Source organism: Planococcus citri, chromosome 3 (genome assembly GCF_950023065.1).
Source record: "Planococcus citri chromosome 3, ihPlaCitr1.1, whole genome shotgun sequence".
NCBI lineage: Eukaryota > Metazoa > Arthropoda > Insecta > Hemiptera > Pseudococcidae > Planococcus > Planococcus citri.
This window is the reverse complement of record NC_088679.1, coordinates 77,598,169-77,615,780: the sequence shown is the minus strand read 5'-3', so window position 1 is coordinate 77,615,780 and position 17,612 is coordinate 77,598,169. Positions and strand designations below refer to the sequence as shown.

General features: G+C 33.7%; 2 protein-coding genes and 1 long non-coding RNA gene across 3 annotated transcripts in view; 1 reads left to right on the top strand and 2 right to left on the bottom strand.

Annotated features, from left to right (window-relative positions):
- The window catches only part of LOC135839421 (protein scarlet-like), a 46,118-nt gene extending 40,490 nt beyond the window's left edge, over positions 1–5,628 (top strand). Inside the window, exons 12-15 of the mRNA XM_065355436.1 lie at positions 3,904–4,009; positions 4,098–4,325; positions 4,418–4,553; positions 4,627–5,628. Coding sequence (XP_065211508.1) covers positions 3,904–4,009; positions 4,098–4,325; positions 4,418–4,553; positions 4,627–5,021 — 865 coding nt within the window. The 3' untranslated portion in view covers positions 5,022–5,628. The remainder of the gene's footprint in view (positions 1–3,903; positions 4,010–4,097; positions 4,326–4,417; positions 4,554–4,626) is intronic.
- Positions 1–17,612, bottom strand: part of LOC135839441 (uncharacterized) — a 98,039-nt gene that overhangs the window by 48,666 nt on the left and 31,761 nt on the right. Inside the window, exon 2 of the long non-coding RNA XR_010557598.1 lies at positions 17,559–17,607. This is a non-coding gene — a long non-coding RNA (uncharacterized LOC135839441). The remainder of the gene's footprint in view (positions 1–17,558; positions 17,608–17,612) is intronic.
- On the bottom strand, positions 5,950–14,997 carry LOC135839425 (protein scarlet-like). Its single transcript, XM_065355442.1, has 13 exons — positions 13,519–14,997; positions 13,373–13,421; positions 13,059–13,108; positions 12,424–12,560; positions 12,064–12,195; positions 11,857–11,950; positions 11,562–11,760; positions 11,176–11,470; positions 10,827–11,054; positions 10,582–10,717; positions 10,386–10,491; positions 10,175–10,275; positions 5,950–6,138 (listed from the first exon to the last, which is right to left on the bottom strand). The coding sequence occupies exons 1-13, from the start codon at positions 13,649–13,651 to the stop codon at positions 5,966–5,968; spliced, it is 1,833 nt and encodes a 610-aa protein (XP_065211514.1). The 5' UTR covers positions 13,652–14,997; the 3' UTR covers positions 5,950–5,965.

Sequence of the window (17,612 nt, the reverse complement as noted above, 5' to 3'; positions counted from 1 at the left end):
AACCGTCGTCACACTTGAAAAGAAAAATATATAATGCGAGCCGCGGTAGCTATCAACTCGTCGGTTGGTGGCTACGCAGCTGCAGCAGCGACATCAAAAGATGGCAGCTAGTGCGACGTGTGTGTCTGTCCTTGGGTGGTGGTAGGGGTCACGCAACAATGCGGCGGACAAGCTGGAACTCGCTTTTCACGTTTCAACGAACGGATTGAGTTCTGAGAAATTCTCAACGGATATTTTATCCATCGATGGATTTCATCATCTACCACCACACATACACATGTAAAAATAAACACGTTTTCGTCAAATTCTGGCAAATTTGACTAGGTGTGTGTGTGTATGAGTGAAAGCAACTTAATACTTTCGTGATTATTTACTTTGAAATATTCACAAGTATTCTTTCCTTTCCTATTTTCGGACACTTTGGTCTGAGAATAGTCAAGAAGTGAATCGTAAGTACAATGAAATCATACTGCAAGTATTATTTTCCAAAGTTTGGTCGCGATCTAAACTTTGTACTCATAACGATTTACTTCCTCCAAGCTCAGATTACGACGAATCTGTGCTTTTTGGACACTCGGAAGGGCGCCAATGTAAGAGGGTAAATTGACTTAAAGCAATGATTGGTAATGTGACTTACGATGGTTGCTATTGTGTTGTTTCCAAGAAATATCCCTTAGAGTATTTCTACTAAATACTCACCGGAATACCTCACATGCTCGGCTAGGGCGTGAGTAGGAAATGGTTGCTTTTACACTCTTAACATATGATCATACACACCATAAATAATAACAAGTTATACACGAGAATAATATTTAATGTGTGCAATATTAACAACACGTTACAGGTTTTACATAATTACATATTCTATGTATTTATGTACGTTAACAAGACACTTTCTTAAACTAAATATACACACGTTGGTGTTACACACTGTGGTGTAGGTTTGGATAAGTGATCTCCTCTGGCAAGGAGATCTAACTTATTCACACTGATATGTGTAAGTACTTACCCAGAGTGGCGACGAGTAGATCATCACTCCTTCTCGTCTATTAATTGGTTTCACTAATAACTAACTAAAACTAAAGCACTAAACCTAACACTTAACACTCGAGAGTAAAACTTATACTTAAATGACTGCATTAACCCATTAACCGTGAATAACATACCCGCGTGCACTCGGATACATTACTGGCGTTCTGTACTCTCGTCGCTTGGCTCGTATGGCTAGCTGACGAGAATACAACGCAGTGTTGCCTTAGTGCAACGCAGTGTTACCATGTGGGCGAGCCCTATACATACCACGTACGGCATAGTAGTATATCACAAAAGCATCTAAAAAATTGAAATTTGACTGAAAATAACACCATTTAAGCAACCTAGTCAATTACTTTGCATATTTCTTGCAATTTTGAAAAAAAAATAATCCATGAAAATATTTTTTGGGCTGATGAAGAGCATTAAAAAATGCTACCTGGGTCCAACTCAATTTTTTCCAATTTGAAACATAAAAAAAAAAAAAAAAACAGAAATTGGGAAACAAAATCCCACTTTTTTTCGTTCATGAAATGAAAAATGGGACTCCTAATTACGAATAAATTAACGTAGGTGGACTCTAAAAATACTTTTTGATCGCTCATATTATTATAGATGGCCTCAAAATCCTGAAAAAAATAACTACAGAATTTTAGCAATCGAATCATATAGTCCGGCATATGACAATATGAGTAATTGCACCCCCCCCCCCCGGCCGATCCACCGGGACAACTTTTTTCTTAAAGGGGACATCCTAAGGAACATTTTAAAGCAAAGTTGCCAAAAAAAAGTTGGCCTTACTTACAAAATGGCGGCCATTTTGATTGACAGGTCAGCCGAAATCGCAGATTTTGCGTTTTAACATAGGACTTGCACGAACTTTTTAAAACTTTACAAAGGTAGATCGAAAGATCATGCAAAAAGTTATCACCTGTCAAAATTTCAAGAGCTGTAGTGCGTTTTTCGATTTTTGGTGAATTTTTGAAAATCGAATTTAGGCCAAAAATGAGGGAAACATCAAAATTTAACCAAATTGACCAAGAAAGCTGAAATTTGGGTTATACCCTATTTTCGACATGCCAAATCGATTGGTAACGGTTTCAACTCGTTTTGAGCAGTTCTGGAGCCTCCAGCAGATTTTTGAAACTCGAAATTCTCACAAAATTCCATCAAATTGGAGTTGTAAAGCTAAAATTTATTCTAAAAGCTAATTTCAATACGCTACGAAGTACTGCAGGTGAATTGCAAGTCGTTTTGGAGCCTCCAGCGACTTTTTGAAAGTTCCTGAAGCCTCCAGCAGACTTTTGAAACTTTGAATTTTTACAAAATTTCATCAAATAAATGGAGATGGAAAGCTGAAATTTACTCTACACTCCAATTTTAACACCCTCTGAAGACAACTTAAGGTGGATTCAAGTCATTTTAGAGCCTCCAGCGACTTTTTTGAAAATTACTGGAGCCTCCAGTAGATTTTTGAAACTTTAAATTTCCCAAAAATTTTATCAAACCAAGATGGAGAGTCGAAATTCATTCTGCAAACTAATTTCAATACGCTACGAAGTTGACTGCTGGTGAATTTCAAGTCGTTTTGGAGCCTCCAGCAACTTTTTGAAAGGTTGTATGACGTTTTTTTGGAAAATTAAAATTTCCTAAAAGTAGCTGGAAGCTTCAAAACCATTTGAAACCACCATGTAGTCTGCGAAGTAAATTTCAGCTTGCCAACTCCATTTGATAAATTAATGTTGGGGAAATTTAAAGTTTCAAAAATCTACTGGAGGCTCCAGTAGTTTTCAAAAAAAAGTCGCTGGAGGCCCTAAAATTACTTGTGCCCACCTGAAGTCGTCTTCAGAGGGTGTTAAAATTGGAGTGTAGAGTAAATTTCAGATTTCCATCTCCATTTTTGATGAAATTTTGTGAAAATTTGAAGTTTCAAAAATCTGCTGGAGGCTTTAGGAATTTTCAAAAAGTCGCTGGAGGCTCCAAAACGACTTGCAATTCACCTGCAGTACTTCGTAGCGTATTGAAATTAGCTTTTAGAATAAATTTTAGCTTTACAACTCCAATTTGATGGAATTTTGTGGGAATTTCGAGTTTCAAAAATCTGCTGGAGGCTCCAGAACTGCTCAAAACGGGTTGAAACCGTTACCAATCGATTTGGCATGTCGAAAATAGGATATATCCCAAATTTCAGCTTTCTTCGTCAATTTGGTAAAATTTTGATTTTTTCCCTCATTTTTGGCCTAAATTCGATTTTCAAAAATTCACCAAAAATCGAAAAACGCACTTTAGCACTTGAAATTTTGACAGGTGATAACTTTTTGCATGATCTTTCGATCTACCTTTGTAAAGTTTTAAAAAGTTCGTGCAAGTCCTATGTTAAAACGCAAAATCTGCGATTTCGGCTGACCTGTCAATCAAAATGGCCGCCATTTTGTAAGTAAGGCTAACTTTTTTTTGGCAACTTTGCTTTAAAATGTTCCTTAGGATGTCCCCTTTAAGAAAAAAGTTGTCCCGGAAGATCGGCGGGGGGTGCAATTACTCCTATTGTCATAGGCCGGACTAATCATATTTTCCCAAGAGTAACATGAAACTCGTAATTTTATGAACTTCAAAATTTTCTAAAAAGTGAAAAAATTGATAAAAATAAGTAAGTAAAGCCTCTCATCACCATAATAATAAGAATCGTAAATATTTATAAATCTTTCCGTTCGTGTTTCTTCGATTTCACCTATTCAGAGTTTAATGACCCCGAGAAAGATTTCAGAAACACACTATTTATAATATTTAGAGAGATGATAATCAAATTAGCACACACACCTTCGTGAAAACACATGTAGGTAATCATTAATAATTATTCCTTTGTTATTTCAGAGAACGTATATCATGGTTTCATATGCTCTATTTAATGATATACCGCGACGTTCTCGGCACCATCAGAGATCCTTCGATACAAAATATGAGAATAATCAACAAAATGGTCAGTAACACGTCGAACATTTCACTTAATCCAAACTCCTCATACAAATCACGAGAACACTCTGAATGATAATATCTTATTTACACAGATATTGGCCACAATTTTGGGCGTTTGCATGATGGGAACCACTACCATGACTCAAGAAGGTATTCAGTCGTTGAAAGGAGCATTATTTACAATGGTAGCTGAAAATTTCTTCCCTCCGTTATACGGTGTCATCGATCATTTTCCAAATAAAATGCCCGTATTTGTCAGAGAGTATACGAATAATATAAACACACCGTTAATTTTCTACTTATCGAGTGTCATTTCTTTGGTACGTGAAAATGAATATTTTTCACACCTAATTTGATTATTCGAAATACCTACATATTTCAGAATTATTAATTTTTCATGAATTATTTGCAGACTCCTGGGTACATGTTGGATCCATTTTTCTTCGCTGTCATAATGTACGTGTTGATAGGATTACGAAGCAGTTGGTACGCTTTCATATGGACCATTATCATCAACGCATTGGTAATCAATACCTCAGCTGCATTCGGTAAGTGGACATCCCCTTCTCCCCCCCCCATTCGTGAAATTACAATAACCCGAAAAATTTGTCAATTTTTTAGGAATGCTACTCTCGCTCTCAACCGGTAGCGTCAGTATGGCTAGAATCGTAGCAACTCCTATCGACTCTATATACATGATACTCGCTGGAATATTCATAAATCTCAGATCGATCCCTTGGATACTCTCTTGGATACGGTATATCTCTTGGATGACGTTTTCCACCGAAGCTCTACTCATATTGCAACTCGATAAAGTTGACGAGATAGCCTGTTCCGAGTTGGCGAACGTTCCTTGTTTGAGGAATGGCGAAGAAGCATTAAAGTCGCTAGATTTCGACGCCAGCCACTTCAACACCGATATAGTGATGATTTGTGTTCTTTATCTTGTAATACACGTTCTCAGCTACCTCTCGATGAGAATCAAATTATATTTCAGAACGAAAATCAATCGGTAATGCCTGCCTATAATGTTCTCGTTTATTAATTGCATTTTTTTCTGTTATCGATAAAGTATTAGGTATAATTTTTTACATCTTTATCGAGAAATTCGAGAAACCATTTCGACTCATGTTCTCCATACCTAATTATTAAAATTGAATCGATTTTTAATACTTTTGTTTTTTTTTTCTATACTGTGTTTGTGTATTATGTACTTATTTTGTTACTAAATTTTCATTTTTTTTTTTACTACGTGCCATTATTATTGATTTTTGTTTCTTCTTCTTTCTCTTTAAATAGGTAGGTAAGGTAGGTACTTACATCGATGTTGTATATGTTAATTGGAAATTTGTAATGTTGTACATCTCGTCGTGTTTTTAGATTATCTGAGTATTTTTGAGCATGCGAAATTTATTCGATTACGGATGATTTTAATTAATTTTTTCCATTGGAATGTTGTTGTTTTTTTGTTATTCTTGTATGTACGTCGTGTATTTCGTCGATTTGAATTTAGAAGTATTTTTATTGAAATACATACATCTGCATAAATATATGTACGATAACTTATTTATGATGTGATAATTAGCGTGTGGTTTGAAAATACAAGCTATTTTTATATTTGAAGAGATGGTCTTTTTTTTAAAAGCAGGTACTACCTTACTACCTACATGAAAGATATTATCGTCAAAATCGCTTATATAAATATCATAATTTGGGTCAAAGGGTGCAATAAACCATTAAAACCATATTAAAACTCATTCTTCTCAAATTACATTGATAATTTCATCGGTTCATTACTTTTATTTCAGATTACAGGGAACTGGGACAATTTACTAGTGCTTACAAGTACAAACTTACCTACTTAAGTTGAACCAGCAATAAAAACATTGACACAAAATATCAAAATTGAACTAGGCGACCTGATATTTAAATAAAAATTCACCATTTTGAGCTAATCAATTCATTTATTTCTGATTCTAAGCAACAGGCAAATGTAACTCGCAGCATTAAACAAAAAGTACATAAATACCAATACGTAAATATCAAACCAAAAATTCTCCACGTTGTAATTATAGTTTTCCAAAACCGCACTACCGGTTCTCAAACAAGGTAAATGTAGTTTGGATGGGCAATCTGAAAAATAGAATGATAATATTACGTCATTTTGATCATCGATTCGATCAAGCGTTAATTTTGACTTTGAACCTTCTGATTTTGCTCTCAAAATTTTCACTACCAATTTTCACAACTTTTCAAAGTAAAATCTCACACAGCAATAGGTATCATAATATGTATGTGAGAATGTGAATCTGTTCGAAATGAAATTTCTCATATTTTCCTTATACCTACATTCAGATTATCTGAATCCAAAAATCTTATAATAAAGGGGGGGGGGGGTAAAAATCAAACAAAGAGAGTATAATTTTGCTTAAAAATGTTTGAAAATTCAAAATTTACAGATCTTTTTTAAAGAGTCTAACAAGCAAGACAATATTAAACTAGCTAAGCAAAGCTTAGCTGCAAAGTGTGCGTAGCTAGCTGCCTTTTCTACAGCTATAACCATTATTACATCTAGGTAGTGCATAAGTGAATCAACCATGTCACAGTAATGAGAATTTTTGAAACTCTCACTGCTTCAAAATAATAATTGTTTTTCAGTGTTTTCATATTTTCCAAATTACAATAGGTATTTCAGAATAATTTATAAGCTTGAATTGCTTCTAAATTAAGAAATTTCTAGTTGTTTTTCATAGTTTGCATTGTTTCAAAACTTACAAAATTTCAAATCAATTTCCCGAATTCCCCATCGCTACAATTTCATAAAGTTTTCAATAAATTTTCAGAATTTTGCATTGCTGCTGAGTTAGGAAATTTACAATCAATTTTTAGAATTCACATTGCCTCTAAATAGTCAAATTTTGAATAATTTTTCAGAATTCTTATTGTCTTTAAATTAAAAAATTTCAAATTCAATTTTCAAGTTCATATTGTCCACAAATTGTAAAACGTTTACTCAATTTTTGGAATTTACATTGCCTCTAATTTTTCAGAATTCTCATCTTGTTCATAAATATTACAATACTTATTTCATATAATTTTCGAGTTCACATTATCTGCAACTTACAGAACTTTTAATCAATTTTTGGAATTCTCAGCGTCTCTAAATACAAATTTTCATATTATTTTTTTAGAATTTCCATTGTCTTCAAATTTATAAATTTTCAAACCAACTTTCAGAACTTGCTTTTTATTCTAAATTAAGAATTAAATCTTATAAAATATGTTAAGAATTTGAATTGCCTCTAAATTACACGAAAAAAAATATGGGTAATTTTTACAAAAAAATTTAACTAAATACTGGTATTTAGCACAATTAAGTACCAGATCCCATTCAATAATTTTTACTGTAATCGTATAGTAAAAATTATCATTTTAATAAATTTTGCTATAGGTACCAATAGTAAAAATCATTTTGTTTTAATAATTTTTACTAAATCATGATAATAAAAATTACATGTTTCAATTGTACAAAAATTAGTTTAATTACTCATTTTGAAGTAATTTTTAAATTATAAGTAAAAAGTTAAAAATTATTCATGTCAAGGTAATTCTTACTATACTCATGGCTATAGGTAGACAAAAAATTAATGAAATGAATTTTTAGTTAGCAAATGATATCATAATTCATAACTCAATTTCGGCATTATTTGCCAAATGATATAATTCATAACTCAATTTCAGCATTATTTTTGCCCCATTATCATGTACTACATAGGTAGTAACTCCAAAGCATTTACCTATCCAATTTTCCTACGAGAAATCTGTCACCTACCTACTTACCTCACAGGGATTCGAACCTGGGTCCCTAAATTTCCTATTCCTACCTACATGCCCTATCCACTCAGCCACCAGTTCAATACGAGGGTTAGGGCATTAAAATAATATATTTGTTTGGTAAACGCCCCACCAAACCACTCCCACTTGGAATTTACAGCTAACAGACCGGGGGTGTAACAGGGTACAATGAAACACAGCTGGTGATGGAATGGACTGGGGTTATAGCAGGGTACAATGAGCGGCAGGTGTTCTACAAGTCCCCTTTTCCCTTTTTTAGGATTTAATGCATTAAAATAATGAACTAAAATTGCAATTACTCAGCAATTACCCATCCGAATTGAATGAAAATAAATCTATACCCTCCGCCTTAATGATTCTTAAATGGTGTCCAATAGGTACAAAAAACGGTTGGATAGCTTAAGAGAACATTCATTGCAATTGAAATTTCAATTTCTCAAAGCGAAACCAATAGTGTGCTACGCACACTAAAAATAGGACAAAGACACTTTCTCATTTAATTTTGGAGGAAGGGAGAAAAAATAAAATTTTTTCCTCACTTTAGATATTTGAAAAAACTTGAAAAATTACCTAAAGAAAATGCAAATGTTAGAAAAAGGAAGAGAATAAATGAAAAATTTTCAAGTTTTATATAAAAATATAGAAACAGGAAATTTTTCAAGGCGTCTAATACGTAAGGCAACAAAAAGCAGGATTTCTGGCAAAAATTTTTTTCAAATGTTGCAAATTTGGGGAAGAGTGATGGAAGAGAGGAGGGGGCGGGGGTCAACATTTATCCAAGTCTGAATTTTATCAGGTCAAAAATTAATTAAATTTGTAAATAGGTATTTCCTGGAAAAAATCTAAAAATAAAAAAAAAGAATTTTCTGGCGAAACGATATGCTACAAAATCAGCGAACAGACAGACATACGACCTTGGGAGGTTAAACAGGTGGGTCAGTGACCTTGAGGGTCCCGACACACGCGTCAATGACCTTGCTTTACAGATAGGTCAATCACTATAAGAGACCAGACTACTTCGAGAAGCCATACGAACGGGTCAATGACCTCATGAGGCTAGACATGCGGACAGACAACACTGAGAGTCCAAACTAGAGATGTGCACTTTTCAGAAAAGTAATTTTGATGAAATGAAAAGTGAAAAGTTCATTGAAAAGCGTGAAAAGTAGTGAAAAGTGTGAAAAGTAAATCGTGTGAGTTTCATTTTAAAGCTCTCTGTAAGAGCTTCAAATTGATGTATTTTTTGCCTATCTAAAACACACAAAATCATTTTTTTCACCTACTTAATCGAATAGTGGTAGTTTTGAGCTTTTCTAAAGCCTCTAAGTAACATTTTTGATTTTCAGTTTTGAAAAAAATGTTATGAAAAATATCAAAAATGGGTGCCGAATTGCGAAGGTAGAGGAGTAGAGAGAGTGAAACTTGATATTTGACTTTATCAATGAGGTCAGTGATCTTTGATGAGTAAATTGATTGGTCACTCGCTTTTTTTTTTAGTAAAAACTGAAAAGTGAAATGAAAAGTAGGAACTTTTCTTTTCAACTTTTCATTGAAAAAAAAGTACTTTTCACTTTTCACTTTTTACACTGTACATTTTTAGTCCAAACAGACGGGTCAATGACCTTGAGAAACCAGACATTAACGAGCGACGGTCTTGAGAAGTTGGACAGACGTGTCAATGACCTCAAAAAGAGGGCAGACAGACGACCTTGGAAAGCCAGACAGACACGCAGACAACCTTGAGAGTCTAAACAGGTGGGCCAGTGGCCTTAAGGGCCAGACAGGAAGACAGACAGATGACCTTGGGAAGCCATATTGATAGGTCAATGACTTGAAGAGGGGAGGGAGACGACCTTGGAATGCTAGACAGGTAGTCAACCACGTTGAGAGTCCAGACACACGTGTCAATGACCTTCATAAGCCAGACAGACAGACAGGCTGGCGACCTGAGAAACATGAATTTTTGAGCACATTTGAGCAAATGTCGTAGAGAAGAAAAGGGTAATGGAGGACATTAGATTAGAGCCTTGATTTTCTGGAATACACAAGAAATTAAAGGTATTATAAAATTCGATTACTTATTTGTAAAACTTTCAAGTTCTTTTTTTTTTTTTTTTTTTTTTTAAGCAAACATCGACAAATAAAATTTTTTTGCTAAAATTCAATGTCCTCGAGTAAGAAAGAGGAAGTATAAAATAAAATAGTGCTGTTCAATTTCAAGCAAAATCCGAAGTTTCTCAATCAAAACCTTGAAAAATTAACATTTTGAATGGCCGAATATCTGTATTAATCATGATTTTTGGGCCATACATACCTATATGATGAACTTCATCCCATTGTAAAATGAAAAATAATTCAGTAGCGTAGGCTAGCCAAGAAACATAACGTACCCAAATGGCGTAAATTGGTAAAGCGCTAAAAAAAAGAAAATGGAAAATATAAATATTTGTTTGCTTCATCAAAACACCTACCCTACGTTATCGTAGAATAACAGTAATAGTTCGATACAGATATTCATAGCCTACTTTAATCGAATGTAAAACCCAGCGCATAATATAAAAGCGTTGAAAATTGGTACAGCTATGATAACAGCAACTGAAGTTGTTCTGAACAAAATAGACGTAAACATGCCTGTAAAAATTTTTCAAAAAAAAAATCACCAGAGTTTTCATTTCAAGATCGAACCTGCATCAGATTTTATTCGCTGAGAGAAAATCTTACCGAAAGCTGAAGAACTGCAGATTAAAAGTATTGACACCAAACACGTCAGTACAACAACTTCAAAAGTCTGTTGGTAATCGACAACCCAGTATAGAGTTAATGTAAACAAAATAGCTTCGACAACCAAACCAGGAGTCTGAAAAAAATTAAAATAAAAAAAAGTTGATATTTTGAAAAATTGATCAGTCTTAGAAAAATAAAAAATTGAATTAAGTTGGGCGTTTAAAATGAAAAATTACGCTTACCAAAGAAATGATACTAGAAAGTAAAAATTTCAGTGGCGAATTTGTGCCGTTTGAATACTCTCGAAAAAATATATTAATTTTTTTAGGTATCAACGTAATACTTCCACTCATAGCTGGAAATGAATTTTCATACACTAACATGAAAACAAATCCAAAAACCGCCTGAATACCCGATTGGTTCATATTTATTGCACCTCTCATGCATAATCCAATCACAATCGATAATAACTGCAAAAAAACAATCAATCATAGTGAAATTTTTTTAAAAAAATACCTAATACTTACCTAAAGCAAATAAGGTACCTACTACCTACCTAGCGAAATTTATAGAAAAAAATTAGGTACCTACCAATTGTTGCAAAATACGTAAATATTGAACCGATAAATCTCTCGAATTAGATAGAAAATTTCTATAAGTCAATAAAAAGAACGAGTAAATCCACGATGGCAAAAATGCTCGAGTAGATTCTCGAATAGGAACTTGATTAAGCTTCGGATTGCTACAATGGTGTCGAATATACTCGAAATATTCGCTTTCTTGAAAGTTTCTCGACAGCCTGTCAATTTCGTCGGGATTTCCTGGCGATACGCATTTGACCAGAAACTCAGCCGGATTTTCATCTTCAGAGTATTCGTATCCCTGACTGTGAAAAAAATCAGATACTTAGTCAGACCAATATCGCAATATGTACATATATCAAAATGTACAACATGAGTAGCTTAATTTGAGCGAACCTTTTGAAAAACGACAGCGAATCTTTTTCATTATCACCCATGAAGACAATTTTTCCCCTAGATAGTAATATAACTTGATGAAACAATTCGAAAACTCGAGGATTTGGTTGGTGTATGGAACAAATGATCGTTTTATTATGTTTTTCAGCAACGTTTCTCAGAATGGTGACTAATTTTAAAGCTGAAAATGAATCCAGTCCTGCAACATTGCATAAGAAAAGAACAAAATTAAGCCTGCTGACTATTCAAAGCGAAATTATAATTAGATGTATTTGTATAATAGTAATTCTCCTACCAGTAGTTGGTTCATCACAAAATAGTAAAGGAGGATTAGTCAATAATTCAGTGGCAACGGAAAGTCTTTTTTGTTCACCGCCAGATAAATGTATCTGAAAAATTATTCAAAAGATGATCATTGATATTTAAGATACTTTAATTTTTTACGAATAGGTAAAAATTCAAGGTATGTGCCTAGACTTGAATTAAATATGCAGATACTTACTTCTTCTTTCTCCAAAAACGAACTTCCAATAAGTTTATCTCGTATTCTAATCAGGCCCATTTCTGATAACAAGTCATTGATCATACCTTTCAGAGTCCCATCACAGGTCCCAAGACCATATTTCAATTTTGCCTACAAATAGCATACAAGAGTTTAATTCTGATTCACACTCGCGATTTTTTATTCAATTTTGAATTGTATTTTTTACAGATTGAGTTCATTTAAGTAGGTATGTGAAGTTTCTCAAAATTTCGAGTCAAAAAATTGAAACGTCAACGTGAAAAAGAAATTCTTGAAACAAATTGAAATCAAAAATGTATTGTAATTTTTCTACGAGTTTATTTTTAGTTGAATACCAACCGTGAACATGAGATGTTCTTTGACAGTTAATGTAGGTACAAATAAGTCATCTTGGAACACAAATCCGGATATTTCGTTCATGAATTTTCCAATTGGTTTTCCAAGTACTGTGATTTCTCCTTCGACGACAACATTATCTAAAATGTTAGTTCAATTATTAAGTACCTATACCAGTTTTTTTTGGAAAACTAAAAAGTTATTCCCTTTTACATAAAACGTAATATACCTAATCGGTTAAGTAGATAGGTACCCATTCAAAAAATCATTTTTGAAAGTTCAAAGCAAAAAGAAATTTTGACCTTTCCAGTCTGTAAAATCAACATTGGTGCGAACTTAGGAGATTAATGATGAAAAAAGTTACTCGTTTCGAATTCTTATCAATCATTTTTTTTTTTGCATAAACTCCATTCATAATCTTCAGACAAGTTATCAAATCTATTGTACTTGGGTATAGATATTATCGGAATTAATGAACTGATCATTCAGAAAAATCCGTCGTGCATTATCATTAAACATGTACTTACTGCTAAATGTTTAAAGCGCACAAAGTACTTAGACGGGTACCGAATTTTTTTCAGATAAAAATAGTATCGATTAAACTGATAAATTTTAAATACTTCATTAAGTACACTCACTTTGATTTCTATGAGCTAAAGCGCCCATTAAAGTACTTTTTCCTGCGCCACTGAAAACATTCGTTCAATTAATAGAATCATTATTAAAATGTTATAATTTTTAAATTAAGTAAGTATGCAATATCTATTGCAATAAGCATAATATCAGAATTAGCTAAATCGACCATTAAAAAAGCAGAGAGTTGTCGACGATGAATTTGAATTGAAAATTTTTAAAATAAAAGCTGTTTAAAAAATTATTCTGATCAAATATACCTAATCAAAATTCGTATCACACATGTCTTATTTGAATTTTTTTTTTTTTTGAATCTTACCTGGATCCCAATATCGCGACGAGGTTTCCAGTTTCAACAGCTCCACTAACTGCATTCACAACACCACATTCAAAAAAAAAAATACTAAAGGGTCACATAAATTTAATATAAAACACCCATTATTGAAAAAATATTCCAACACTTACCATTATGAATAATTTCAGTACTAATGTGTTTCTTTTTTTGCAAAAATCCATTTTCCACATGATGCACAGTTACAGATAAATTCCTCCATACTAAAGATGCATTTTTATTTTGCTGTATGACTGGATCCAACATGGTTAACAACGGTTTACCAAAACTTCCGTCAACATAAATCACTTTTTAATTCATTTAAATTGCAGATGCATCAGAATTAAAACATCTAAAAAATCATAAATGCACAAACGTGGGATAAAAACCACGTGCGAATGAACGAAATCGTCCGACAGAGTGAAAAAGTACCTAAGTACCTACACGATAACGTGTTTCTGAAGGTACGATACGAACGAAGTAGGTACAGTAGAAATAAAAATTCGATATTATCAACTAGTTTTTCTATTTCTAAATGAACCAAATACAAACATAAGTAACACGAACTGAATTTTTTATTCGAATGTTGGTCAACTGGGCAGAATACATTTTGAACCGAACAAAGCTAGTACCTATATTGAGAGAGTTCGCAAAAATATTTACATCACCTACCAAAACTTCAGGATCTGATGAAGAGTTTTTCAATTTTTGTTGAATTTTTGAAAATCAAAGAGCCAAACAGTGGCCTACGTAGGTGTTAATTTATTGAATTCGTAATCTGTGTAGTGTGTATGTTGTTATGTACTTGCGTGATAAACAGTAGACGTAAAAGCCAAAGTTGCTTGGCGTTTTTAAATAAATATTTTTTCAAGTTCAAATTCATACGAAAAAATCTAACGAAATCAGCCTAAAAAGCTCAAATTTGGTGTATCCTATTTTCGACTCAACCGAATTGATTAAAAACAAGTTTAAACCGTATTGAGCAGTTCTGGAGCCTTCAGCAGATTTTTAAAATTTTAAAAATGTCCACAAAATTTTACCCAATGAAGACAAAGAGCTAAAATTAACTTTAAATCCTAATTTGAACATTCTGAATCCATTCAAGATGGTTTCGATCAGTTTTGAAGCCTCTCGCCTTATTTTGGAAATTCCAGATTTTCTGAAGGTGCCATGAAAACTGCTTGAAAATTGTTGCTGCTTATGATTTAAGTACTTGAATTTGATACGAGTAGCTTATACAGCATTTTTCACTGCACCTGTGCATGCTGTTTTGACGAAAAAAGCTGAAATTCAGCTCAATGTACATATGTATGGAGATGGTTCTGAAATTTCGGCCCAAATTCGATTTCTTTTTATACACTTGAAATTTTGGTGGGCAATGTATTTTTGCACACTCTTTCGACTTAGGTAGCTTCGTTCGATTCAAATTTTTTTTTACCCTATCCAAGTTTGGCTGTCTTTCATGTAAGAATTTTCCCAAATAAATTCATAGTCCAGTCATTTTAGCAAAATTTTTAGTCGAACCTCGAAAAAATTAGGGGCAAGCTGAATTTCACATTATTTGTTCAGATTGGTCTCTAAAACAACCCATCAAAAGTTGCACCCCCCAACTTGCCGGCTACCCCCGCAAGAGGTCATTAACCTTTGCCGATACAGGTTTTTCGGCTGTATCGCCAAAATGAAAGGTCCGAGAGGAAAAATGTTCGAACAAAAATTGTTCTACGCTAAATTTCCTATCAGCATGACCAGTCCAGCTTTTCCCAAAATGGCGATTTCACCCTCACTGAGGAGGGGGTGAAGTTGTCAATTTTATGAAAATTGTTTTAAAAAACGAAAATTGGCAATTTAAAACGTGAACTTGATTCACGGTAGACTCAGAAATATTTTGACCAAAGTTGCACACTGCAACTTGTCTGCTACCCCCGCAAAAGGTCATTAACCTTTGTCAATCTACGTTTTTCGGCTATATCGCCGAAATGAAGGGTCGGAGGAAAAAAAATGATTGAACCAAAATTATTCTACGTCAAATTTCCTATAAGGATGGCCAGTTCAGTTGAAATACATATATTTTTCGATTTTTGGTGAATTATTGAAAATCAAATTTAGGCCAAAAATGAGGAAAAAAATCAAAATTTTACCAAATTGAGCTGTAAAGCTGAAATTTGGGGCATACCTTATTTTCGACCTTCCAAATCGATTGGAAACATTTTCAACCCGTTTCGAGCAGTTCTGAAGCCTCCAGAACATTTTTGAAACTTGAAATTTCCACAAAATTTCATCAAATGAAGTTGGAATGCGGAAATTTATGCTGCAATCCAATTTAAACACGCTATTAGGTGAACTGCTGATGGGTTTGAGTCATTTTGTGGCCACCGGCGACTTTTTCTGTTTGGTGAAATTTTATGGAATTTTCGAGCATTGAAATATCTGCCGGATGCTCCGGTAATTTCCAAAAAGTCGCTGGAGGCTTCAAAACGTCTTGAAATCTACCGGTAGTCAACTTCATAGCATACTGAAATTAGTTTATAGAGTGAATTTTTGCTTTCCAACTGCCTTATGAAATTTTAAGTTTCTAAAATCTGTTGGAGGCTCTAGTAATTTTCAATTGGAGTACACAGTCATTTTTGGATTTCTAACTCTGTTTGGTAAATTTTTATGGAAATTTCGAGCATTGAAATATCTGCTGGGGTCTCCAGTGATTTCCAAAAAGTCGCTGGATGCTCCGAAACGACTTGAAATATACTTAGTTACAGTCGACTCCCTAGCGTAATGAAATTAGTTTACAGAATAAATTTTAGCTTTCTAACTGTTTTTAATGAAATTTTGTGGAAATTTCAAGTTTCAAAAATCTACTGGAGGCTCCAAGAATTTTCAAAAAGTCGCTGATGGCCACAAAATGACTCAAACCCATCAGCAGTTCACCTAATAGCGTGTTTAAATTGGATTGCAGCATAAATTTCCGCATTCCAACTTCATTTGATGAAATTTTGTGGAAATTTCAAGTTTCAAAAATGTTCTGGAGGCTCCAGAACTGCTCGAAACGGGTTGAAAATGTTTCCAATCGATTTGGAAGGTCGAAAATAAGGTATGTCCCAAATTTCAGCTTTACAGCTCAATTTGGTAAAATTTTGATTTTTTTCCTCATTTTTGGCCTAAATTTGATTTTCAATAATTCACCAAAAATCGAAAAATATATGTATTTCAACTGAACTGGCCATCCTTATAGGAAATTTGACGTAGAATAATTTTGGTTCAATCATGTTTTTTCCTCCGACCCTTCATTTCGGCGATATAGCCGAAAAACGTAGATTGACAAAGGTTAATGACCTTTTGCCGGGGGTAGAAGACAAGTTGCAGTGTGCAACTTTGGTCAAAATATTTCTGAGTCTACCGTGAATCAAGTTCACGTTTTAAATTGCCAATTTTCGTTTTTTAAAACAATTTTCATAAAATTGACAACTTCACCCCCTCCTCAGTAAGGGTGAAATCGCCATTTTGGGAAAAGCTGGACTGGTCATGCTGATAGGAAATTTAGCGTAGAACAATTTTTGTTCGAACATTTTTCCTCTCGGACCTTTCATTTTGGCGATACAGCCGAAAAACCTGTATCGGCAAAGGTTAATGACCTCTTGCGGGGGTAGCCGGCAAGTTGGGGGGTGCAACTTTTGATGGGTTGTTTTAGAGACCAATCTGAACAAATAATGTGAAATTCAGCTTGCCCCTAATTTTTTCGAGGTTCGACTAAAAATTTTGCTAAAATGACTGGACTATCAAGGCAATTTGATAACGCATGGGAGATATTCGTTCATAGGTATAATTATTGCAAAAAATTGTTTCTCTGCCTTGCATACTTGAACGTCTGCAATTTTTATTACTTTCTTGCAAGCGAGTTGTAGAAACTCACAAGAACGGAGAATAATAGGTAAGTACGTAAACATTCATTACCTAATAACCTACATATAAGTAGTTTTAAATTTAAACGTGGAAGAAATTGTTTTAAAATTCAGCAATCAATAATTCGTCATTTTGAAAAATTTTGTCGCACACAATCTGTCATCCGGTTTGAGAGATAAAAAAAAGTCACATTTCCGAAGATGATGGAAATACCTTATGATTCTCAAAATTTTGGGACATTCACCTAAAAGTTCGGATTCTAATGTGTAAAAAAACATACCTGCTTATTTTCTATCCATTTTCTGTTTTGGTAAAAATTCTGCATTTACCTGAA

Bases quoted from the DNA above. Each gene is read 5' to 3' on its own strand.
- LOC135839425 (XM_065355442.1), bottom strand. From the start codon at position 13,651: ATGTTGGATCCAGTCATACAGCAAAATAAAAATGCATCTTTAGTATGG. The intron at 12,561-13,058 runs GTGAGTGTACTT...CTAACATTTTAG, and splicing joins TTTAGCTCATAGAAATCAAA to ATAATGTTGTCGTCGAAGGA. The intron at 10,276-10,385 runs GTAGGCTATGAA...TCTTTTTTTTAG, and splicing joins GGGTTTTACATTCGATTAAA to CGCTTTACCAATTTACGCCA.